The sequence below is a fragment of the Saccopteryx leptura genome, chromosome X (assembly GCF_036850995.1).
Source record: "Saccopteryx leptura isolate mSacLep1 chromosome X, mSacLep1_pri_phased_curated, whole genome shotgun sequence".
Lineage (NCBI taxonomy): Eukaryota > Metazoa > Chordata > Mammalia > Chiroptera > Emballonuridae > Saccopteryx > Saccopteryx leptura.
This window is the reverse complement of record NC_089516.1, coordinates 34326805-34352621: the sequence shown is the minus strand read 5'-3', so window position 1 is coordinate 34352621 and position 25817 is coordinate 34326805. Positions and strand designations below refer to the sequence as shown.

The 25817-nt window shown below is 54.5% G+C and overlaps 1 protein-coding gene across 8 annotated transcripts in view; it reads right to left on the bottom strand.

The window, feature by feature from the left end:
* ATP2B3 (ATPase plasma membrane Ca2+ transporting 3) overlaps positions 1-23578 on the bottom strand; it is a 74364-nt gene extending 50786 nt beyond the window's left edge. For 6 of the 8 annotated variants that reach the window (XM_066356190.1, XM_066356194.1, XM_066356193.1 and 3 more), the window contains exons 1-3: positions 23364-23578; positions 2897-3087; positions 2211-2558 (exon numbers count right to left, since the gene is read on the bottom strand). In XM_066356190.1, the coding sequence (XP_066212287.1) occupies positions 2211-2418 (208 nt within the window). In that variant the 5' untranslated portion in view covers positions 2419-2558; positions 2897-3087; positions 23364-23578. Of the gene's footprint in view, positions 1-2210; positions 2559-2896; positions 3088-3357; positions 3536-23363 lie in introns of those variants that run through there. The other 2 variants (XM_066356192.1, XM_066356191.1) reach the window with 2 other exon arrangements.
* Positions 23579-25817: the final 2239 nt, after the last annotated feature.

Here is a 25817-nt window from a genome sequence, read left to right as displayed (position 1 = left end):
AGCCCCTCTGGTTCCAAGCATTCCCTGGCCTAGCAGGTCCCCAAGGGTGGCCCAGGTCCAGGGTGCGGGGTTAGGCGCTGTCCGTTGGCATGGACACAGATAGGCGCCCTGCCCAGAGCAGAAGCCAGATGCCATTGGAATTGGATTAAGACCATATCGTGTGACTCCAGGCTAATCCGCCCTCTCCTTTCCGTGACTATTGGCGAAGGCCAGACAGGGGAAGGGCCAGTACCCAGGTCCCCCAAGCAGGCTGACGACTGAGCTCGGCCTCAGACCCAGGTTCCTTGGCTTCTGGAATCCTCCTGGATTGCTAAAAGTCCCAACCCCCAAAACACCACACACCTCCCCACCCTCCCCAAAGCACCACTCCGCCAGCAGCCTCAGTCTGCCCACCTCACCAGGGGGCTGTGAGGGGCCTGGGCCATAGCTAAGCTGGCTCTGCCCATGAACTCTGTCTACCATGTCTGAGCGGGAGTGAGCGGAGGGGCTGGGTGAGAACTCTGGGACTAAGTCAGCAAGTGTGAGGATCCCACACTAGGTGGAGGGCCAGAGTCAATCACTCTTGGCCACCAGACCTTGAGGACTTCCGGGGTCAGAGAGGGGAAGGGCGGTCCTTGTACCACTCGTCTTTTGGGACACAGACCAGGCCTGACTGGCTCTTTCTGTTGGAGCTGAGCCATACACCTGGGCACCTGCCTTTCTCCATGCCCGCTCCTCCACGGACACTGAGTGCGCTCCAGAGCCGCTGTGGCAGAATCAGTCAGGTTCCCAGGGGCCTTGACATTTTAAATATTTAACAAAGCTTGACAGGCAGAGGAAAGAGCTGCCAGCTGAAACCCATCTGCTTCCTTTTATCTGGGGGAGGCCAGGGCTCTTGTGGCTAAATGGCCCCAAATCATGGGGGAGGGAAAGGAGGAGGGAAGGAGAGAGATCCTCTGGCTTAGAGTCAAACCATCTGCCCCCATGACACCGTATCAGGCTGGGTCCCTTTACAGTGCAAACCAAGAGAGACCTGGGAGTCTAGGGAAGGCCACCCACGTTGGTGTTCCTGACCTAGTCAGATGGGTATCCTCTCATCTCACTCTTGGGCCCATCTCCATTCCCTGTCCCAGCCCATGAGTCACCCGCAGACAGATGGGACCAGGGAGCAAGAGACAAGGGCGACGGGCAGGGCCCTGGGTGGATAAAGATGTGACGGCCCAGAGCAGAGCTGATGAGATCAATCAGCACTGGCCCAGAGCAGGCTGGCACTGGGATGGGACAGCCCCACAAGCCCTGCCAGGGGGGTGCTAGTCGGGCTAGAAAATGCTCCAGCTCCCGGAATTCGGAGGCAAGCCTGGCTCCTGGTGGCCTGGCTTCCCAGCAGACCCAGCAGGCCGGACTGGGGAAGGCTGGGACAGGGCAAGGCAGAGACTGCCTCCAGATCAGGGGAAAAGGGCCGCAGGGCAAGGGCAGGGACACGGCTGGCAGTCAGGCCTCCACTCCTAGCACCGTCTAGACTCAGAGGATGCTTCCCAGGCTCCCTCGAGGCTCCCTGCAACAGATCAGCTCCGATCTACGCTGCCTCAGGCTCGCGCCTCTTTGGGAAAGCCTGCCGCCTGTGTTTCCTCCACTCGGCACTTTGGGCACCACCTCCCCAGGCCCCACTGTCCCCAAGCCACCTCCTTCCTTTCCAGGGAGAGGTCTCCTGCAACCCAGGCCCTCAGAGGACCCACATTGTGCACCCCTTCTCCCTCTTCTAGTCCTGCTTAACTGGACACATGGGGCACCCTGAACACACAGAAAGGGGCCATCCTGCCCGCATGCGCTGACACGGAGCTGTCTCTTCCCCTCCCCTCCTCTGTCACTCAATTTCTATTCGTCCAAAAAAGAGATGACAGCAGGGAGCTGCTGATTATGAAGGTGTGGGAGCAGGGGTCCAGCCATAGCTCCTTGAAGACTGCAGGTTGCCCAGAGGGTGACCTCTTCGCTCCATGCAGACCATCTCCTGCTCAGGGGGAAAATGGCTTCCCTGGGAGGGCATGGTCCGGGTTAAGAGTGCCTCTAGGAAGTGCAGCAGTAGCTCCACCCCACCCAGCCCTTGACCGGGCCTGCCCTGGGGGTAAGGAACATCTTCAGCATACCCCTAGATGGCCGTGAGGAGTGTTGGGCACGTGGCCCAGAGTCCCCTGGAACACTCGGCTGGGCTGGCTCCCCGCTGGCGGACTTACCCTCTGTGGGTGACGTCTTCAGCCTCCTGCAGAGCCCGCTGACATCCCCGTAGGTTTCTTGGACCTTCTGCAGCGCCTCGGCCCCTCGGAGCTCCATGAGAGAACGCAGTTCAGCCAGCGTGCACCCAAAGCCACCTGCATGGGGGGCCTCCCGCTGCTGCTGGGGCTTGGGGTGGAACTCTATGGAACTGTTGGCCATGTCGCCCATCCTGCCTATTGCACTGAGAGGCTGCGGGGCCTTCTCACAGGTGCGGCCTCAGTCAGGGGCAGGTGGCCACCTGAGGTCACAGTGCCTGGGGGAAGTCTATCACAGGTGGTGGCAGCAGGGAAGTGGCCAAGTGTGGACACCTGGGGAGAAGGAGATGAAAAGAAGCCAGGGGCACAGTTGAGACAAAACTGAGGTTCACTCTTCTAGAACATTCTCTGAAAATCTGCACTCAAACTAAGTCATGACTCACTAAGTGCAAAATTCAGCCCCTAGGCTGGGCCAGTGGCCCTCATACCCTGCCGGGCTCAGCTGTCAGGCTGCCCCCTAGTCCCGCCCACCATCAGTGCCCTGAGCCTGGAGGGCGGCATTGATTAGTGATGCTCTTGCCCTGGCGTGGCTGCGTTAGGTCTGCCGTGGCTCTCTCATGGCCACGCCCCTCCTCCAGCAAACCGTCCATCCATCATGCTCTGACTCTTGCCTGATTAAGACTGGCCCTATGAGGCCCGCATGCTCGGATCCTGGCGGCAAGGCGGTCTTCTAGCACAGCCTCTGCTGCTTCCAGCTCACGGTTTTAGGCCCGATGATGCGCAGGGGTCTGAGGAGCAGGCCGAGCCATGGGCAGGGCCAGCTGGGTGCCAGGTCAGGGTGTCGCTGCAGCCCTGTGAGTACCTGGGAATTGGGAGCAAAGAAGGAAGGAGGCCCAGAGGAAGTGGGAAAGGAGACAGGGAAAGAGAGGGAGAGGGAGGGAAGAAGGTGTAGGGATGAGGAAGGAGGGAGAGAGGGAAAGGAGAAGGGAAGGAGGCAAGAAAGGAGGGCAGAAAAGGAGTAGAAGGAGAGGGGTGGAGCAGAGGACATGGGAGAAATTGGAAAGCAGCCACAGGTCACTAGTGACATCTCTGCCACCCTGCCCAACCCGCTCCCCTGCCCCATCCCACACACTGACAGCAGTGAACTGACTCCTGGGTTACACCAGCTCCATTCCTCTGCAGAACTTCATGAAGTTGTCATCCATCTCACTGTCCTAATACCCCACGACCACTGCCCACACGGGCCCGAGGAACTGCTGGAGTCTGGATGCCCGGCCCTCAGTCTTCACAAGGCCTGGCAGTTTTGGACCCCAGGGGCTCGCTGGGCTCGCTGCACCTGCTGGGCCCCCCTGTTCCAGGCCCCTAGCTTCTCCTGTTGGTTTTCCCCTAACTCTTCCTCCTGGCCTGCGGCCTGCCTGCGCAGGAGTGGAAACAGCCCCCAAGGCCATGAGCTAAGCTCTTAGGGCTGAAGCGGTCTCAGTGTACATGGCCTTAACCTTCACACCAGCAGAGTCCTCCTAGCAACGTGGCTCAGTGGGGCCTGATCCCTCACCTCTGAGAAGGCTCCTGGCTTAGAAGAATCCTCTTGGAGGCAGAACCTGGCTAAGGATTTCTGATCTAGAATCACCCATGGAAACATATAGCGCAGACAGAGCCCTGTGGCTTGCTGCTCTCAGGAGAGACCCCGGCTGTCACTCAGAGCCTAGTGAATGCTGGGAGCGGACACACTACAGCTCTCAGGGGGCTTAGAACATGGTGGGGGACTCAGTTCCTCTGGATGCCAGTCCCACCTGTCAAGAAAAAGCACGTATACATGGCGTAGTTCTTGTCCGCGAGGCCTGGCAGGCAGAGAGGCACCTCAGAAAATGACTATCTATGTTTTAAAAGTTTGGGCACCTCAGTGTTAACTCCCTAGACACCTTCCAAACAGCTGTTTTCATTGCTGGAAGATATGGGAACCAAGTGGCGGAGCCACAGATGTGCCGTCCTCTCCCACATCCACACATCTCTCCATTGCTCGTCCTTCCAGCTCCCCATCTGACAAGTTTTTACTGAGCATCTATTACATGCCTGTGCCGGGAACAGAGGGCAGACAGGACAACAGAGAGGTGGACAGGACTGAATGCATGCCCACGCTTTCCATCTGGCTGGGAGATGGGTACGTAGCAGGCCCCACTCGTGAGAAACCGGCCTCCGAATGACGGGGGCCCAGTTTCAGTTGAGGCAGGGGTCAGGGAAAGTATCTTAGAAGGAGCACATTTAAGAAAAGACCAGAACAAAGTGGTAGAGTGAGCCACTCTTCTAGAGGAAAGAGTGTTAAGACACCAGAAACAGGTCAGTGGGGAAGGAGGCTGCAGATCCCTTGGGGCCATGAGTGACATGGGCCACCACCTATCGGGGCTCCTGGGTGAGGACAGACAGGAGCAGCAGGAGCCAGGGGCGGAGGGCAGGGCCTCGGCCAGGCGTTCTGCCGGCCTGGGTGAGAGCGGGGCAATGGGAACGAGCTCTGAGCCCAGGGGTGTGTGGGGCAGCAGAACGCTGGGGTTCGAGGGAAGCAAAGCTCTTGTGGTGTATGAGGCAGGTTGGACTCCTTTCGAGGTGCTATATGAACGCACCCCCCCCTCAGGTGGGGCACAGCAGGAATCCTCTGCCATTCAGCAGGGTAGGAAACCAAGGCTTAGCCAGTGGAGGTGGCACAGCCCTGAGGGCACCCAGGTCTCTTTCTTCTGACCACAGGCCTTGGCGGGCCAAAGAAGCACTGGAGACAGCGATAGAACCTTTCAACTGTCACCTGCACTCTTTGGTCCTCTCCAGAAAGCTTCAATCTGGCACCTCCATCTCTGCTTTTTGTCCCCACCAGCTTCGTTCACCTACTTCAGACCTTTGCTTAGCCTGCTGGTCGCTGGAGGAGAGAGACAGGGTCTGTGCAGACACCGGCCTCAGCCAGCATCGGGCCTACAAAGTCCCTCACGAGTCAGCTCCCTGGGTTCAGCTGTCTACCGGCCCCGGGCAGGCAGGGTTGCTGGGAGACGACCAAGCCATCGGTCCTGTGAGTGCTGGGGCCAGGGGCAGGGCATCCAGCATAAATGTGAGTCAGCTGTCCCTGAGCAGAGTCCCCAGGCCATGTAGCCCTGGCAGTACTGGCTGAAGAGGGCGGCGGGCACTCACCCCAGGCTCAGATGTCCTCCCACGTGTGGCCAGGACAGCAGGGGCCAGCTGTATGCCTGCGTTGACTCCACTGAGCCACCTAGGGATTCTACGGGGGGTTTTTCTAAAAGGGAAGCAGATGGACTATTTTCTTCCGTTGGAACCTTTTATCTTTTTAGCCTCTATACCCACTTGATAAAACTTGGTTGGGAGGCATTGACTCCTGCCATATGGCACTGGTGGGCTCTGGGGGTGACAGAGTGAATGGTACATAGTTAGGCCAAGACAGAAATGCCCGTTCCTCAGAGCAGGGTACCCTGCAGGCTGGCAGCACAGCATCCCTACCCACCCACCCCCACCCCTCTAGGGTTCACTGAAGGCTGGCTCCGTCCTCCCCATCGAACTCCCTGCGCCTGCCCCCCAGTATGACCCTGCCCTCAATTAAGCAATAGCAGCCCAGACAGAGCCACGCTGGGTCTTTGATTTGCTCCTAACTGCTGAGCTATTGTTGCTGTGGCTGACTGGGCCCACAGAGTCTCATAAGGGGACTAGGCAGGGAAGGCAGACCTGGTCTTCTGCCGGGGCACAAAGCATTTTGCCCCTTGCTGTGGCCTCTCAGCCGGCCCTGCATCCTTCCATGCTTCGGTATCCCTTGACACCCTGCGCCTGCACCCATGGCCTGTTCCTTCTTCCTCACCCCCCACCAAGCAGGCCCCACATCCCATATACCCCCTAATAAGTCTCCTTCCACTTGGGTGGCTTGTCACTACCCTGCTCTAGGTCACTACCTTCCCTGGTTTGGGCGTTGTCACTCTCTCTGCCTTCCTGTTGCACTGGCCTCCAAAAATCCACATCCCTCTTCAATCCCCTCCCTCCCTTCCCCCCATTAAGCATAAGGCCTCATTCTTTCCCACCTGGGCCGGTTCACCCCTCCTTAGGCAACCTGGTGGTCCCCCGCTCCCGGGAGGTCACCATATTGATGCCGAACTTAGTGCGGACACCAGATCGGCATAGCGCACTACAGCCCAGAACTCCTGGGCTCAAGCGATCCTCCTGCCTCAGCCTCCCGAGTAGCTGGGACTACAGGCGCGCGCCACCACGCCCGGCGGCCTCATTCTTTCAAAGGACCTTCCAGCGCCTCTCTTGCTCTGGCCTGTTCAGCCGCACGTCACACTGGTCGCCCACGCACCACTCACCCTGCCACAGCGAACAGTCTTGCCAGCTCCGAACACTTGGCACGGGCCTTGCCCTGTTCACCCTCTGTTCCATCTCTACTTGATGACCCCCATTGAATTCGAGTGGCCACTCAACTCAAGTGGAACGTTCTCCAGAAAGTATCTGCCAAAACCGATTGCTGCCGAATCTAGAATCCCAAGACCTTCCCTATTTCCCTTTGCTTGGCACTGCAACAACCTGTGAGCACGTCTTTCCCGCTCTTGGGGTCGTAAGCAATTTGAGAAACGTAGTTATTGAATTGGTGGCAAGACCATTGCTTGGTCAGCCCTGGGTGAGGACAGAAGCCCGGAGAAGTGAGTGAGCGGGGGCCTGGCTGGCCAAGGGGGAGCTGGGTACCTTGGGAAGGGGATCTCTGTCCTGGAGAACACAGGGTAAGGTGCAGAAATGAAGGGCAGGGATGCCCATGACTCCCAGCAAGCCACTCTCAGTATGCTCAGGGGCCCCGCTTCAGCTCTGGAGGCTTCTCAAGTCCAAGATGGTGCTTGTGCTAACCTTCCTCGTCTTAACACCACAGACCACAGGACAGGAGCCATCCATTAAGTCAAGGTCTATCTTTGACTGTTGGTCACTCTAGAGACCGAATGGCATATACTCTTGTTTTCCTGGGTTATCTATAAGTCTGGGCAATGGCCTCCCTTGGTCTGAATAAGGACAGCAGCCACCACTGAAATGGCCGAGAGCAGAATGACTGGGCCTATCAGTTCTGCAGGCCTGACAGAGATGTTCCGGCCTGGGCTGGCTGCCTAGAACAGTTTATAGGCACCAAAAGGGCAAGGAATGTATCATTTCTGTACTCTTTCATCTTTCAGACTTTAATTGGCTTAATTGGATTGAAAACCTCCACAGAAGGGGACTGGGACCTTCTGGCATTTGCTCCACCCTGGCACAAATTGGCCGGCATGGCGGGTGGCGAGAGCAGAAATCGGCGGTGGTCCCCTTGCCTGTCGCACCCTCACTCTGTCATTTTCAACAGGCTGCCACCGCAGGGGGTTGCCGGGGCACTGCAATAGATAACCTAAGTTTGAGCCTGTCCCCCAACTGCCTCCTGAACCTTTCCCTCCAGCAGGGCCTGGACATCCAGAGGTCTCCTGCCCCCAGCCCTAGCCTCTCGTGTCCCCCTGATTAGAAACCCAGGAATCCTCTCCCCATCATTGGCCTTTTTTGGCTCCTTCTTTTCAGGCTTTGGGCACTCTCCCAGTACCTCTGATTTAATCTGCCTGGATCCCCCACGTTGTCTCCTCCCCTCAATCCCCGGAGCTCCCTGAAAGAGATGGGGGCACCTCTGTTCCCAGGGTCCCCCCTCTTGGGGCCCTCATTCCAGATGCTTTCTTCCCTGCACTCTCACAAACACCCTGTGTGGGCTGAGGCAGGTTCTGTGATCAGACCTGCTGGCCATGTTCCTGAGGGGAGTCACGATGACCTGAGCAGCTCAGCCCGTTCGCTGCCAGGAGATGGACGCTTTCTGCTTCTTCAGCTCTGTGTGGGCTGCCCAGCTTTGCCTTAACAGAGGGACAGAGAATGGGGGACGGAATCCCACTGTCGTCCTCCAAGTCAGAAGTTGCAAAGCATTAGAATACAGCCCGTTTGCGACTGCGGAAACACGGTTGCACAGCAGCCTCTGTCCACCAGCAGTCTGCACTTGCTGGGGTCTGAGTGGGCACCTGTCCCCACATCGATGGTAGGGCATTTGCTGCTTCCCAGGGGCGAAGCCCGGTTGGCAGCACCAGCTAGAAGCCAGGCAGTCTCAGTTCTCAGTGTCGCTCCTCAGTCACTGTTTGAGTCCAACAGACCAATGACTGAGGATAAAGGCCTGGGTCCTGCCAACCGGGGGGCTTCCCCAGGCCCAGGAAACCATGCCCTGAGGCAAGAAGGGAGCATCACCCAGCAGAGCCAAGTCTGACGGGTCTGAGCAACCCCCGCAGCACGTGCCCTCCACTGCCACCCTCCTTGAGGTACACTGCCCTTTGGCATCTCCCCACAAATCCACCAAGCAGGGGCTCACCTTCTGGAAGAACCCGCAGCACCTGGCCTGTGGTGGCACAGTGGATAGAGTGCTGGCCTGGAATGCTGAGGTCGCCGGTTCAAAAGTCCAGGCTTACCCAGTCAAGGCACATATGAGATGCAACTACTATGAGTTGATGCTTCCTGCTTCCCCCTTCCCCTCACCCCCTCTTATTTTTCCTCTTTCTCTTCTTGCTCTAAAATCAATAAAAATAAAATCTTAAAAATTTTTATTTTTTTTTTAAAAAAGAACCCATGGCTCAGCAATGTGACTCACTGTGAGGATTCTTTGAAATAACAACCCTTCCTCTCTCTACCTCCAGGCACCTGGCACCCAGGCCAGGCCCCACAGAAGCAAGAGCAGGAGCCCCCCCAGGCCAGCCCGGGTCCCCCGCACAGCTGCAGACACCGGTGGGGCTCGGTCAAGCACGTTAGCAGCAGGTGGAGAGCAGGCAGGGAGCAGGTGCAGAGGCCCTCGGGGGTCCCCAACTGCCCTGCCTTCTCCTGAGACTGGTTTGATCCAGGCAGGTGAAAACAGTGGTTCAAGGTGCCCGTTTAACCCTTGATTTCCCACAAAGCCCTTCCTGGGCTGGGACCTAGTTCTCTTGCCAGGCCCCCTGCCCCCTCCTGCTGGACCACCGTGGCAACCACCCAGTAGGGGAAAAGAGGGCTCTAAGGATGAGGCCTGCATTTAGCCGGGGAGGGAGGGCGCGGGGGAAGGAGTCGAAGCAGAGAACAGCCTCATTAATATTTCAGAGGCACCGTCACTGCAGCTCCTGGGCCCTCCACAGCCCCACCGCTTGTGCTAGCGCTAGCTAGCAGAGGAAGGAGGATGGGAAAAGAAAAGGAAAAAAAAAAACACAGAGAAAACAGACTTAAAGGGACAGCCCCCATTCTTCCTCCTCCTTGTTCCTGGTACAATCTGTGCACATGTCAAGTGTCTCTCCCAGAGAACAGCTTTAGGCAAAAAAAAAAATTAACAGCAGAAAAGGGTCAAACACTGCCACGGCATCCTGTCTGTAAACTCACAAACACACCCTCTTACTCGAACCTCCAACCCTGTGGGGCTGTTCCTAAGGGAGGGCCTGTTGTGCTGCCACCAGGGCACTAGGGCCACCTCAGGGACCCATTGAGGGCTTCCAGCGAGGCCAAAGGATGCCTCCCATTCAGCACCAGGTTCAGATTCCAAGGACCGTCTCAGGCCAGCAAAAAGACAGATAGATGCACAGAGTCCGGGCTAATTAAAACCCAGCCAAGGAGGATTCAGGAATCTGGAAAAAAACCAGCAAGTCTAGATACCTGGAGGTGGCAGGCACCTGGGTGGGTGACCCTCTACAGTACCCCTTGAGAATCGGTAGCTCAGCGCTTTCATGTAGAGTGGCAGACGCCAGACCTGGAGGGGGACTTCAAAAATGCTTGTTCTCAGCCGGAGATTCACAGGCAGAAGGAGGATGGCACAGACTCTCTGAAATCCCCCAGGGGATTCTGAGGCCCAGCCAAGTTTGACACCACACATTTACCTGCCTTCAGAGGCTCCAGGGAAGACCCAAAACTATACAGTTAAGACAAGCTCCAACAGAGAACGTGAAGTGGTGCAGCCACGATAGAAAACAACGTGGCAGTCCATCAGCGGAGGTGTGGATTAAAAAACTGTGGTACATAAACACAATGGAATACTACGGGGCCATGAAAAAGAAGGAAATCTTACCTTTCTCGATGGCATGGATGGACCTGGAGATTATTATGCTAAGTGAAATAAGCCAGACAGAGAAGGGCAAATATTTTATGATCTTACTTATATGTGGAATCTTTTCATTTTTTTTTATTTATTCATTTTTAGAGAGGAGAGAGAAAGGGTGAGAGACAGAGAGAGAGAGAGAGAGGAGAGAGAGACAGAGAGAGAGAAGGAGGGAGGAGCTGGAAGCATCAACTCTCATATGTGCCTTGACCAGGCAAGCCCAGGGTTTCGAACCGGCAACCTCAGCATTTCCAGGTCGACGCTTTATCCACTGCGCCACCACAGGTCAGGCGTGGAATCTAATGAACAAAGTGAACTGAGGAACAGAATAGAGGCAGAGGCAGGGTCACAGGGAGCAGCAGAGGGACAGCTGTCAGAGGGAAGGAGGATGAGGGGACAGGATCAGAGAAGGTGAAGGGTCAGTGAAATTATACTTAACCCAGAGATACGGATAACAGGACAGCATATCCCAGAGGGAAGGGGGGAGGGAGTTAGGGGAGAGGTGAAAAGGGGGTGTAACAGGGAATATGGGGGTGGAGGTGATGGTGTTATATTGAGTGGGACACTTGAATCCATGTTAACACAATAAAATAAAATTGATAAAAATGAAAAAAAAAAATGATGTGGCGCTTCCTCAGTAAAATGAACCATACAATTACCATAGGATCCAGTGATCTCACACTGAGGTATCTGCCCAAAAGAATTGGAAGCAAGATCTCTAAGAGATGTGCACGCCCATGTTCATAGCAACAGTATTCACAGTAGCCGAAGGTGGAAGCAATCCAAGTGTCCATGGACAGAGGAATGGATGAACAAAATGTGCTTTATTCATACAGTGGAATAATATTCATCCTTAAAAAGAAGGAAATTCCGACACACGCTACACATGGATGAAGCTTGAGGACATTATACTAAACGAAATAAGCCAGTCACAAAAGGACAAATAGATATATGATACCACTTATATGAGGTCCTTAGAGTAGGAAAATTCATAGGGACAGAAAATAAAAGGGTGTTTGCCAGGGGCTGGAGAAGAGAGCGTGGGAGTTAATGTTCAATGGCAACAGACTTCAGTCTGAGAAGATGGAAAGATCGGGCGACGGACGGTGGGAGTGGTTGCACGAGCTAATGCACTCAGTGTTGTTGAACTATACACTTAAAAATGGTTAAGATAGTAAATTCTATGCTATGTGTATTTTGCTGTAGTTAAAAATACAAACAGGGCCTGACCAGGCGGTGGCGCAGTGGATAGAGCATCGAACTAGGATGCGGAGGACCCAGGTTCGAGACCCTGAGGTCCCCAGCTTGAGTGCGGACTCATCTGGTTTGAACAAAAGCTCACCAGCTTGGACCCAAGGTTGCTGGCTCAAGCGAGGGGTTACTCGGTCTGCTGAAGGCCCACGGTCAAGGCACATATGAGAAAGCAGTCAATGAACAACTAAGGTGTCGCAACGAAAAACTGATGATTGATGCTTCTCATCTCTCTCCATTCCTGTCTGTCTGTCCCTATCTATCCCTCTCTCTGACTCGCTCTCTGTCCCTGTTAAAAAAAAAAAAAAAGAAAATTATGAAGATCAAACAAATACAAATAAACAACCAAAAACTCATTAAAAAAATACAAACAGGCCCCACCAGCCCTTTTGTTCTATGTCCAGAGTAGCCTCCCATGGTGCCTCGGGCCACACAGTGAGAGTAGGAGTTCCACTGCCTTGCCTGCCAATCAACTGATGATTTTGCCCATATAGATTTCAACTTTCAGGAGCACCCCGTACCTGGAATGAAACCCTACGCAGGCCCTTCCATACGTGCCTCCCCCCACCCTTTAGTCTCAATGACCTCTGACACCGCCTTCGTCCTGCCTCAGCTGGCTGGTTGCCTATGAGGTGGCAGAAAAGCAGATGAGTTGAGATGTTGGGCTTGCTGGTGGCCGTTGCCAGTGATCTTCTTCTTACTCGGAAGCGGTGTAGCCCTGGGTCCCCCTGCCTGCCCCATTTCTTGCTGTTGGTATGCATTTCCTCAGAGGCACGGACCCTGTCCTGTCCTCAGAAGGGACCAGAAGGGATGGCCAGAACACTTGGGGAAGGTCTGGCCTCTAGATCACTGGTTCTATTAGTATAAGATGACTTTAAGAGGCACTCACAACCCCAGGAGGTTGTGACAGAGACCTGCTAGGCATTTCCCGATTTCTAGTCCCCTCTTCCCATGTCGTATTTTATTTTTTAGCTAGGTGTCTTGTCATCCAGCTAATGACTATATTCCCCTAACTCTGGTGCAGCTACATATGACCATGTGACTGTCCTGGCTAATGAGATTTGAGCAAAAGGGACAGGGACATGCCTTAGTCACGGATACCATTAAGGTTTCTCAGCACATGGAAGAAAAGGCATAAGGCCAACTTCAGAGCTGTGTCCTTAAAGGGAAGGAATGTGATCTCCCCGGTCCCTCTCCTCCTTCCTGCCAGCTAGAATGCTGATGCAAAGATAGGAGCAGAGGCGGCTCTTGTACTCCCGCTAGCACGCTGCATGTTGAGGATGGCAACACCATCAAAGGAGCACCAGGCCTTGATGGCCAGCTAGCTGTCATACCAGCCCTTCGTTGCCTAGACTTTTGTGTGTGAAAGACATCACCTTCTCTGTTTCCCACACCTCCATTAAGCTGGGTCTCCATTGAAGAGGTCAAGCCCGTCACCTAAGTAATTCAGGAATGCAGGGAGGAACCCAGCCTCAGTCACCAGATACGATGGCTGTCCCCAAAGCCAGCTCTTGTTCTGAGAGAGCCAGGAGACCTCCGCAAAGTCTACATGACTTACCAAACCCCCATAATTTCATGGGCTCCCTAGGACATGTAATGATTCAAAGCTGGGCTCCCTCTCACCTGTGCCAATTGACATTGTCTTAGAAGTTCTAGCCCAGGGGTCGGGAACCTATGGCTTGCAAGCCTGATGTGGCTCTTTTGATGGCTGCATCTGGCTGGCAGACAAATCTTTAATAAAAAAAATAATAACGTTAAAAATATAAAACATTCTCATGTATTAAATCCATTCATTTCCTATCGCTCATGTTCATGGTTGCAGGTGGCTAGAGCCAATCACAGCTGGCCTCTGGGACAACACCACATTTTTATTGGATAATGCGTAATGTACATGGGTATGGCTCTCATGGAATTACATTTTAAAATATGTGGCATTCATGGCTCTCTCAACCAAAAAGGTTCCCAATCCCTGTTCTAGCCAAAGCATAAGGAGATAGAACCACGAGAGTCCTAAAGACAGAGATAGAATGACAATCTGGTCATAGGTACTGCCAAGTTCCCGGGCCGTGTAGGGCACTCTTCTCCATGCTTTGGTGGAATGATGCGTTCCCTCTGTGCTCTAAGCCTCGAAGACAAGAAGACCGATTACCCCCACTGTAGAGATGGGGCTGCTGAGGCACAGAGAGGTTGAAGAACTCACTGAAGGTCACAGAGTCAGCAAGGAACAGAGGCCGACTCAGATGGTCTGGCTCCAGAGAATTCTATACTATTCCTCTGACAAGTGACTGCTCAGAAAACTCCAGAAAAGCAACAAATACATGCATAAAGCCAATTAAGAGTTCCACAAAGGAAATCTTTGTGGAAAAAGAGTTCCTAGACAAGAAATCTGTCCCCCCTAAACACAGGTTTGGGAGTACAGGTACTGGGGTCAAGCCTGGCTGTGTGAACCAGCACAAGTTACTCAACCTTTCTGGGTCTCCACTTTTGTCTCGGAAATGGGTCCTTGTTACTCCTGGCTGGGTTGGTGTGCGCTTCTAGGACAGGAGTCACCCCTTCTCCCTAGAGGATTTCTTCTGCAGGAAGATGAGAGACATGAATGTTTCTTGTTGAGTCAGCCTGGCTGCCACACGCACCCTCCCTCTGCCTGCCTTGAAGCCCTGAGTTCTATCTGAGCCCATCTGGACCCCAGAATTCACAGGTCAGGACCAGGCTCCGCCAGTGAGGCCGGAACATTTCTACTTGGCCAGAGACGGGCCCCATACATCTCTCAGATGCTTCCCTGTTGCTGGGGCTATCCTCAAGCTTGCTCCAGCTCCAATCTGTACCGGAGAAGGGTAGGCACTGCAGGGGCAGCCGGCTCCCCAAGATGCTTTTGGAGGGAATTATGCACTCCCACGTGGTGGTCCTCACAGCACCAGGTGCCCTTGGGTCTGAGAGGGAAGTTGAAAGCCCCTTTCTGGCTGAAGCCTTGAAGTGTCATTAAGGGGGTCACAACTCTACCCTTGGAGGGGTGGTCATTTGTTTCCTTTCAGAGAAGGCAAGAGAACTGGAAAAGGAGAGCTGGAGAGAGCAAGAGAGTGAGAAGTGATGGGCAGGAAGCATAATGACACTAATTATCCAATTAGAGCAGTTGTGGCAGAGAGAGCTGCATTGCAGCAGGGAGCTGGAGCCAGCCGCCCCCTCCTCGCACTCAGAGTCTGGCCTGTTCTAGCCCACGCCCCTCCTGCTTCAGTCTGTCTGTGCGCAGTTGCTGGGCAGCGAGGTTCTCTGTGGTTTCTGGGGTGAGGGGGTGAGGGGGACCCAGAAACACCTTGGCTGGCCTCTGGGACACGCCTTCAGCCTGCAAAGAGCAGAGAACACACATCTGGGGTCTAGGAGATTGTAGGTCCCTGTCCTCCAGCCTTTCACAGTCAGAGAACATGCGGACAGGATAAGGGCGACCAGTCCCAATCCTCCCCAAAGTCGCTCCAGCTCTGTCCATGGTACCAGGTTGTCCACCCTGCCAGCTTCTAGTCCTAAAAGCCAGCTCCAAGCCAAACAGCCAAGGCCTAAACAGGTAATTAAATGACAGCTAACTGGAGGCCTTGGGCCACTGCAGGCCCAGGTGCGCTTAGAGAAGGAGACTTCCAGGACACACATGTCTTCTTGGGGACAGGCTCCATGGCAGCCCCACTGTAGGTCCTGGTGGGGAGAGGGTCTAGTTTTGGGGAACAGGTTGAAGCCCTTGGGAATACAGACTTGGGGTCTCATTTTATAAGGTCAGGACCCAAGAGCTGTCAGGGAAAGAAATGCAGTTTTCTATGGCCAATAAAAGGGTCTGGAAGGCCAGGCCCCAAATGGGGGACCAGAGATACGTGAGCTAACTTGGGCTCCACCCGGGGGTGTCTCTGATTACTGGCAGAGTAGGCTTTCTTGGACCTTGTAGGAGCTCACTTGGCTTGAGGTTAGAAGAGAAAGAGCTGATGGGGATTGTCATCATACAGGGACCCTGGGCACAGGTCACTCGGAGCACATGGGCAAGCCGAAGGTGAGCAAAGGTGTGTGCAGACTAAAGATGGGAGTTGAGTCTAGTTGGCCTTCTGTGACCCAGAGAAAAAGAACTAGCACAGCAAAGCATTCGTGCTACCTTTCCAGGCTGACCATGGAGGTACATCTGCTACCAAATGCAGGAGTAGAGAGCGGCCACAAAGGAGGAGAGAGTAGCCAACAATAGCAACCCAGAGGACACCTCAAAAGCTGTAGCCCAGGGGGGGATCTGCAAGGCCTCCAGGGTCCGCTCCAGCATCCTTACTAACCCCAACAGGCGGCGACAGCAGGACCTGAAAGTCACCAAGGGCCTGGCTACCATCTGAATCACCCAAATGGAGCCGTGCTAGGTCCTGAATGGCTAGTTCTGACAAAGGACCCCAGTATGCAAATCTGGAAGCATTTGCAGCAAAGCCTTGAGAGGATACCACCAAGCTCCTGCAGGCTCAGGGGTGTGGGTAGGGAGTGGGTACAGAGGTCCTACAGAGCCACAAGGGACCGTCATGTGGCTCCTTGACAGTGACGACATTGTTGGGGTCTGAGTCTGTCCCCTCAGCATGCCCCACACCATGGCTCATCTACCAGGGGCCACAGGAAAGACAGCAGATAGGGTGTGGGCTGCCCAGGGGGGGCCTGTGCTCCCGCCCCTCCCTCCGGTCATGACGCAGGCTCTGGCCACATCGGGCGGAGCCTCCCTCGGACTGCAGGGGCCGCCCCCTCCCAGGGCAGCACTCAGGGACCTCAGCAGCCTGAGCAGCCCAGACCACGCGGCCCTGGGCCACGGCTCCAAATCAGGACACGACGTTTCACCCCAACTTCTTCCAGAAAGACCGGAGCTGAGGCCCATGCTGGGGTGTCAGGGCAGGTCCGGGACCTGTTGTGGCAGGTGGAGGCCCGGGTTTGACCCGGGAAGCAGGTGCCTGGCCATTCCTCACACTGAGCACCAAGGGCGCTGAGCATTTTCAGCTGGGCTACTCCACTGTGGAGGGGGCCCTCCCTGCGTGGTCATGCCCCATGCCACCATCCTGGCCTGTGCCACAGATGACATGGACAGTGGTTCAGCAGAGCCTACTGCTTCACAAATGTCCACCTCGGTTCAGGGTTTGGGTCAAAACGTGAGCACGCAGGGTCCAGTGTCAGGAGAGTCCAGGGACTGACGCGGCTTCTGAGCCAGGTGAAAAAGGTGACCGCAGTGACTCCTTTGAATGTGCCTTCATTCGGGGCAAGCCAGAGACGTGACTCCCAAAGGGAAGCAGAAAGAGCAAAGCCCTGTCCCCAATAGCTGGAACGGAGCCAGCCAGCAGCAACTCCACATCTCCCTGTCCCCTCCTCGGTTGCTGCCTTTGTTTTCCTGCTTCTTAATCAGGAGGGTCTGGTGTTCCTGGGCCGTCTGGCCATCCTCAGCTGTGGGCCTTCGCTTCTGATCATGCTCTCCTGCCTACACCCGCCTCTCCTGTGTATCTCTGGGAGGAAAACTCTTGGAGAGCCAGGCGTCATCAAGTCTGTGGGGATACACCCACACAGCTCTGAACTGTAAAGAGATCCAGAGAATGCATGGCCGAATGCTTGATTTGGGGGAGACAGAAAAGGGACTGGCCAAATGGTTCTAACGTTCAGCTGACAAGTGCTTTAAGATTACTGAGCTGGGACCTGTAGGTCAGGTATTAAAAAAATCAAGGTACAAGAAGTAAACGCATATTACCTACATTGGAGCCCATAGACAGGTCCATGGAATGGGGCAGACAGCCCAGAAATAGGCCCTCCCTACTACTCATCAGAATCTGTACTGAAGGAGGCATCACACACTAGCCAGGGGACAAATGATCTGATAAAAGAAATGGGGATGTTGGGTTAGCACTCAAGAAAATGATGTATCTTGGATCCTCACCTAACTTGATTCCTCAAGGCAAATTTCCTTTGGATTAAACAGGGTTTGGCCCAAGGGCCAAACTGGCAGCCAAGTATTTTTGTGAATAAAGTTTTATTGGCACACACCCACACCTATTCATTTCTGTTGTGTCTGTATTTGTGCTTCTACACAGAGTTGAGCAGTTAGGACAGAGATTGTGTGGCGCACAAAGTGGAAAATTTTTATTATCTTACCCTTTGCAGAAAAAGTTTGCTCTCCCCTGGATTAAAGAGTTAAACAGGTTAAAAATGCAATGACACACACACTTGCATACGAATAGTTCTCAGATTTCTGTAAGCCTAGAAGCAGTGGAAGAAATCACACCAAAAAAATGTGAAACAGAAAGTGTTTACCTTTTGCATGAAAAAATAAACAGGCAGAGAACATAATAATTTTAGAATTACTTGCAACAAGCATGTAAAATTGTCACTATCTTTCAAGTATAAATTTATTCAAAACCACAAGGGAAGCACTTGGACCTCAATAAAGGTGAGGAAAAAACAAATTGCTAAAAAAAACAAAAAAGACATATCATTAAAAAACTTTGTGGGAAAATACTCACCTTCACCAGCAATAAAGGGAACAGAAACTAAAGCAGGTATTTTGGAACAAGATAATTATGCCAGATTGCTTATGATAGACTAGCAAGGCCATAGTGAGCCAGCCCTTGGGGTGCCGAAAAGCCCTTCTGGAGAACAATTTGGCAGAATGAGCTTCAGTCTGGGCACCGTCCTCGGAACAGGATGACCATTACCCACTTAGGTGCTCAGCAGAGCCTCACCTATGAGAGTGAAACGAATCCGACTGCCTAGATCTCCACAAATACCCAAATAATTAAGTGAATTACATTCTCTTGAGAGAATATTATTCATCCATTAAAAATTGTAATTACAGCCCCGAGGACCGCTCTGATATATCCTGGGTGTTTGATAAATAGCTGTCAAATGAATGAATGATTATTTGTAGTCCCTTCTTTGCATAGCTCAGGTTCGTTCTTTATTTTTGCAATAAGCACTACTGCTTTCATAGCCTTAAAAAATTAAACTATATCCATTTTGAAAAAAATTATTTAGAAAAGAATTATATTAAATAAAATGCATATGTGAAGTAAAAAATAGATCACACAATTATACCCATGGCATAATTACAGTAATATAAAAATAAATAACCTATGCAAAGAAAAAGGAGCAGAAATGAATCCAATGAAATGAAAACACTGGCTTGCATTTTGATAATAGGATGAAAGGGCCTTCCTATGTCCTCTACTCTGTGTTTTATGAATTTTCTATAGAGAGCATATATGTTAACAGCATTGTTTTTAAATGGAAAAAAACAAACATCAGAACACTATGATTTTTTAAACTCCAGAGTCTCGCTTATCTGTGCAGAGCCGCCCGGGCCCCACCAACATGCCCCAGTAATCCAGCCTGAACACGTGGCAGGGGCCTCACCAGAAAAGAACGGGGCCAGATCTGGGTCTCCTCAAGCGGCGGGCTGGGGCCACTGGGGTCGGCATGCGGCCAGGCCAGGCTGGGCTTCCTCACTGTGTGGTGGGCTGCTCTCTCTCATCTGCCTCCCCCATGTAGAGGGGGCACCTGGGCCAGCCTTGCGGGTATGGCAAAGGGCCCCAAATTCTGCAGGTGGCAGACAGGCTGCACCAAGGCATCTACAACTGCTTAATCTGCTCCCTTTCAAGGAGCCACGGGGTAGTAGGTATGGGAACGGCCTCCAGGTCTGTGTGAGGACGTAGGACTACATTGGCTCTAAAGCAACACTGTGACAGAACCTTCGGAGTGATGGAAACGTTCTCTATCTTCACCATCCAATACAGCAGCCACCAGCCACATGTGGTTACTGAGCACTTGAAATGTGGCTAGTTTGACCGAGGAACTCAATTTTAAATTTTATTTAATTCTACTTAAATCACCACTTGTGGCTACTGGCTACTGCACTGGACTGTACAGTGTTGAAAGTGCCTTGAGACCGCGGCGGAGGTGTCTCTCAAGTGCCTCATTTGAATAAAAGCGTCCCCCTTCACTGAGGGGACCCATGTACAGAACACTAAATTAGGCCCAGAACCCCTTTAAATAAGGCATTCTCCAAGGATCTGACCGTAGCATCTCCTTCGTACAACTCTGATTTGGACCCAAATCTCTGAAAACCTCTTATGCCCCAGTCCCCTGCCGGTCCCTGAGGTGGGACTCAGGACGAACCTCAGCCCTTCCCTCCCACATCGTCCTGTGGCCCTGGTTTGGGCCCTGCCACCTACTGAGCCATGTACCCTTGGCCTCCTTTCCTTCCCAAGTTTGGGCAGTCCAAGATGCCTGGCCTTGGATCCAACATCGAAGGGCCTCTTTCCCTCCGTCCTGGTGACGTGTGGGCTCAGATCCTGCTCTCCAGGCGGCATTCCCAGGCCCACTTCCAGCACCTCCCACCCAACAGAAGGTGCACAGGCAGGGGAGGGCTTTCCAGCCAGGCGCCACTTGGCCTGGCTTCTGCCAGCTTAGCTAGGACAGGGAAGAGAGAAACAGTGAGGAGCTGGGGCCCCAGATAAAGAAGTAGCCTTCTGGGAAATGACAGCGGGAAGAGAGGAGACATCTGCACATTCCAGGTCTCTGTTTGCCATTCCCAGCAAAGTCACAGCCAGAACTCGGCATTTGGGCCCATCTCACAGATGGCACTGGTGAGGCTCCAGGGCAGCAAGCCCTCAGTTAGATTCAAGTGTCTGCCTTTGGTGTCACAGCCCAGGTCCCCATCTATTAGTTTATACTCACCGAGACTGCCCCCTCATAGAGATGCACTAGAGGGGCCATGCAGAAGACTTACTGAAATGCAAGTCATTCCCCAACTTGCTTCAGATTGACATAAATCCAGTTTGTCTATTTTTCTCAGTGAGTACATGGGGGAGGGGGCACAGGAGGCTCAGCTTCTGAGCTGAGGGGTCTTTTCAGGCCTGGAAATGCCCTCAACAATCAGCTCACGTGCACAACACTACATTCTGCTGAGTTCAGAACGGACTTCTGGAGACTATGCAACCAGTGACTACATGCACAGACCAGACTCAGGAGCCTGATGGCCTGGCTTCCCATCCTGGCTTTAGCATCCACTGACTGTGTGACCTTGGGTAAGTTGCTTAACCTCTCTGGGCTTCAGTCATCTCATCTGCAAAGTGGGGATAGTAACAGCCCTTGCTTTGTTTGGTTGTTGTTTCAATGAACTGAGGGGATGTTTGTGAAGCACTGAGAACAATGTATGGCACATGACGAGTGCCATGATTATTATCCGTTATTACTTAAAATATTTGATGTGCTAGGAACCTCTGATAGAGACAGCAGCCGTCAGTTAAAGACACACACACCCTCAGTTTAAAATCAGAAGAGAGTGCAATGGGCATAGCCCACATATGTGTTGACAACTCACTTTGTGAGGTGGGAGGAAGGAAGCTGGGCCTGGATTTGCTGGTTTCAGGTGTCCCCATTGAAGGTCAACTCTCAAAGCCCCCAGTGTCCCAGGGCGCTCTCATCTTGTCCACCAGGGAGGCAGGGGGAGAGTGGAAAGGGGGGCTCAAGCTGACGACCTGGGCTAGGAGGCGACCTGGGCTGGAGAGAGCTCCCTGACTCACTGCTGGGCATCTCCCTGCTTGCTGGCAGATGATTCAGCCTCTGAAGCTCCAGCTGGGAATCCTGAAATGTCACCGGAGTGCACTGAGACCCCTCCCCCCTCCCAGGTCTGGAGAGGGAAGGGACTAGGCCAAGGTCACAAAACCATCAGTTCCAGAGCTGGCAGCAAACCCAGGAGCTCCCCAAGCCTCCTTTACCACTCGCGGGCCTGCTGCAGCGCCTCTGTGCCTGTGGTTGTAGCTCTCTCCTCAGCCCCAGTGCTCTTAGCCTTGGGCTTCCTTTCCCACAGGCCTGGCTCTCCTTCTGGCTCCATGCAAAGCCCTCTCCCACGCCGCCCTAGTGCCATCTGCCTGCGTTATCCCCCACACGTCTGTGCCAGAGCTGCCTGCCCCTCTGCTCAAACTACCAGGCAGCACTGGGCATGGACCAGGTTGATCTGAGCAAGACTGGCTGTGCCCTTGGCCCTCCTTCCCCTCGAGGCTAGCAGCAGGGACAATCAATACCCTGGGGCCACAACTGCCCAGCCCTTTCCGACACCCTGGGACCCTCTGCCAGGTCTCAGCCAAGGCCCAGCAGGGACCCAGGCAGCCCCCAGCCCACCCCTTGGAAGGCTAGTTTAAGCCGGGGTTCCTACTGCCCAGGTCTGAATCCCAGCTCCTCTCTCATGAGCCCCATGGCCTTCGTTTACCTGTCTGTGAAAGGGGACAATGCAAACGGTATCTCACACTTGGTGTTGATGATGAGACTGAGCTGAGGATTCAGGAAGCCTCAGCTTAGAACTGTGCCTGGACCCATCTATCTGCCCATCCAGTCAATGCGGGGTCAAATCTCTTCCCTTCTCAGGTCCTCAACTGCCTCATCTGAAAAATGGGGCCAAACACCCAGGCCTTGCTTCCTCGTTGGGTGATTCTGCTGATTCAGTAAGGTCAAGGTCGTGTGTGTGCCACACAGAAACCTGTGCTCCCTTGGAGCCACACCTGGGTCTGGAACGTGATTAAGAACTGGCACATATTAAGAACTAGTCCCTGCCTTAAGATGATTTCAATCAGTGAGGGTGACAGCAGGGCTGAGGGCACAGAGCTAGTGGGCAAATGAGGGGATGCCTACCAGGCTGGTACCCAAGTTTTTGCACAGAGCCAGGGGAGACTGAGAAGGCCAGGGTCAGGCTGAAATCAACCCTGCAGCTGTCAGGGACCCACTTGAGGGTGCGAAAGAGGCCAGTGGACTCATCTTTGACATATTCAGTGGCCCCACTTCTCCACCCCAGTCTGGGAGTGTCAAGTGCCTAGTGCAGGGATGCTAGCTAGCCCTGCCCCTTGAGAAAGATTCCCTCACTCTCTCCCAACTCTTCACCCAGGCCCTCCCTCCCAAGGGGCTCTTCCAGGTCCCCTTCAGGCCCCCACCTTGCCTGCCACCCACCCTCAGCTGGCCTGGCCACTCACCCCTGCAGAGCCAGCAAAAGGAAGGAAACGAGGTCGTAGAAAGAAAATCAGAGCACTGTTCAAGGGTGAGACCCAGAGCTCCCTCATCTGAGACCTTGCCCCCCCCACCCCACCCCCACCTCGCCCCCAGTGCTCCAAATTCCTGAATCCTAAACCCCTCAGAAAACTGAGGCCCGGACAGGAGAAGCCTTTTGGCCAAGGTCACACAGGTGAGGAGGGCGAGGACAGCTGTGCAAGAAGGGATGGAGAACAAGTCACCCAAGTGTGGCCAGAGCGGCTTGCCATTCGCACCGCCAGTGCCCGCGGAAGGGTCAGCTAGGTGTCTGTGTGGGCGTGCAGGGACAGTATGGGAACGTGTGCGGGTTTCTCAGACCTTGTATCGGCGAGAATAACAGTGTGAGGGCGCGGGGGAGGGGTGTCGCGAAGCTCGGAAGGTGCGTGCGAGAGGCCAGCTTGGCCCAGGCCCCACGCCGCGACTGTGCGCTGCCGAGACCCCGCCGGCAGCCCCCTGCGGCCCTTTTCCCCAGACGCAGATGCGCGTGCGCGCGGGATGCGGGGCTCAGGGTGCTGGCTGCGGGGCGCTGCCCGCCTGGGGCTGCGGGGTGACGCGCGGACGCGGCGCCGCAAGGACACGCAGGCCCCACGCGGGGTGCAGGTGTCGCGGGCAGGGACCCGCGTCTCCCCACCTGCCAGCCTTGCCACCTGCCAGGCCTCCCGCCCCGCCCGCGCCCACCCCAGGACGCCCGTGTGCCTCAGGGCACCGCTTACCCGGTCATGGACACGGCCGCCGCCGCGGCCTCGGCTCCGGAGGGCACTGCCGCGGCAGGCGGGCGCCCGGCGGGCAACGATCCGCTCCAAGGACGGAAAGACCCGGGCACAGGGCAGCCTGGCCGGCGGCGCGGGCGCGACCCTCAGCGGCTGGCGAGGGCTGCGGCCGAGTGCTCCCCACGCTCCGCACCGGAGGCGGCGGGCGACGCGGCGCGCTCGGCTCCAGCCGCAGCTCTGAGCGCGGAGGGAGGGAGGGAGGGAAGCAGGGAAGGAGGGAGGGAACGCGGGGGGGGGGGGAGCGGTGGAGGAGGAGGAGGGAGGAGTGATTGGGCGCGGGTGGCGGCGCGCGGCGCGGGGACCGTGGGGCTCTCGAGCCACGCGCCTGGTGCGCGCCCTTCTGTCCCCCAGGACGCGCAGAGCGCCCACCCTCCCAGTCTGGCAGTGCTCCCAGAGGGCGCTGGCCGATGGGGTGGGCGCGGCTGGAAACTGGGGGCCCTGGCAACTGGGAGCGCAGAGAAAGAGCTATGACCAATCGACTAGGGCACCAGGCTGCAGCTTCCTCCCAACACCTCTGCCTTCTAGATCTGTCTCCCTGGAATCAAGCGGGATGTGGAGCTGGGTTGCTAATATGGAGTGTGGGGTCCATGGGCCCCTACCCAGGGCGGAGTGGGAAGCGATCGTCCTGAAACTGCCTTCTAACTGTTGGGAATGCAATGTCTAAAGGTGTTTTCGGAAGGGAAGCTGGAGTTTCCAACAGATTTTCCAAGTCGGTGATCACAAAAGGTTATCACACAAACCCTGTTATACGGAACACAGAGAAACGCTGCACACAGGTGGACACCAGAGACAGACACAGAAGGACACAGACATTCATGGACACAATGCAGACACAAACTCCAATGCAGAGAAGACCATAATCACAAATGCATATGCACATCGTCGGTGGACAGACCCAGGTGTGTGCCCATGGACACCCAGGCAGGAGCTGGCTGGCTTATGCCACTCTTTACATCCCCAATCTTCCCAGCTCCAGGGACAGTTGGTTCCTCAGAACTCACGTCAGGCCTTTGCCACCATCTGTGAGCAGAGAGTAGAAGTGTATGGGGGTGGGGTGGCACCGGAAGGAGGCTCGCTGTGTAGGCAAGAGAAGTGACAGGCCCACAGTGAGCATCACCGCCCTGGAGCAGGCAGGGTTTAGAGCCTGACGAGGTGGCCCGGACACAGCCACAAATTCTTTCTCGTATTGCACAAACGGAGCCCCAGGGTGTCCTATGTGCCAGGTCTAGACAGGGCGCTGGGGGCACAGCAGGGACCACAGAAGAGGGAGCTGGCTGGCAGGTAGAGAGTAAACGCATGGTTAGGCAGTGGGGGTGCAGGGCCAGGGAGACCATCGGCTGCGGGAGAGGAGAGGAGAGGCGGGGAGAGGCGGTGCTGAGAGCGAAGGAAAGACTTCTCTGAGGAGGCAGCCCTGTGATGGAGACCTACAGGACACAAAAGCCCCGCAGGAGATCTTCCGTGGCCAAGGGACTGTCGCACCCCCCACAGTCTGTCCCTCCTGCAGAAAGCAGCTGGTTCCATGGACAGCCTTTGAGACCTGACACCTCTCCGTGCAGGCAGAGGTCACACGCACACTCACACACACTCACACATGCACGCTCACACATGCACACTCACACACACTCACACATGCATGCTCACACATGCTCACACACACACACTCACACACGCTCACACACGCTCACACACGCTCAACTCACACATGCTGCCACACGCTCATGCATGCTCACACAATCATGCACGCTCACTTACAGATGTTCACACACATTTACTCACACTCATGCTCAATCACACTCACACATCTACACACACAGGGTCACAGGTACATAGCTTACACTCACACACACGCTTAAATCCCCACACATGCTGACACATGCTCATGCATGCTCACACACTCACATAGCTCACGCATGCACAGTTACAATGCCGTTATTGACACACTGCCACTCACTCACAACATACATAGTCACGTGCTCATACACACTCGGCCACACACATTCCTAATCACTCACATCCACACTTACAGTTACTCATGTATATTCACACTCACACCCGCTCAGTAACACAGTTACACTCTGTCGCACACACATATACACTCATAAGTCTCACATAGACTCACACAGCTATTCATACTGTTTCACACAGACTCAAGCAGTTCACACTCTTTTTCACGTACAATCACACATTCATTCACACATGCTCACTCAACACACACTCTACTTCCAACCCAATCCCAGCCACTTTCCTGGGCATTTGCTCTTTGAGAGTGACCTGGCTGTCGTGCAGGAAGAAGGTACCCCAACACAGCGGTTCAGCTGTCGTGGGCTTAGCCCCCCATAGCCCACAGAAGCCCCAGAGCCTGGCCTACCTAATCCACTGTGCCGAGATAGGAAAGAT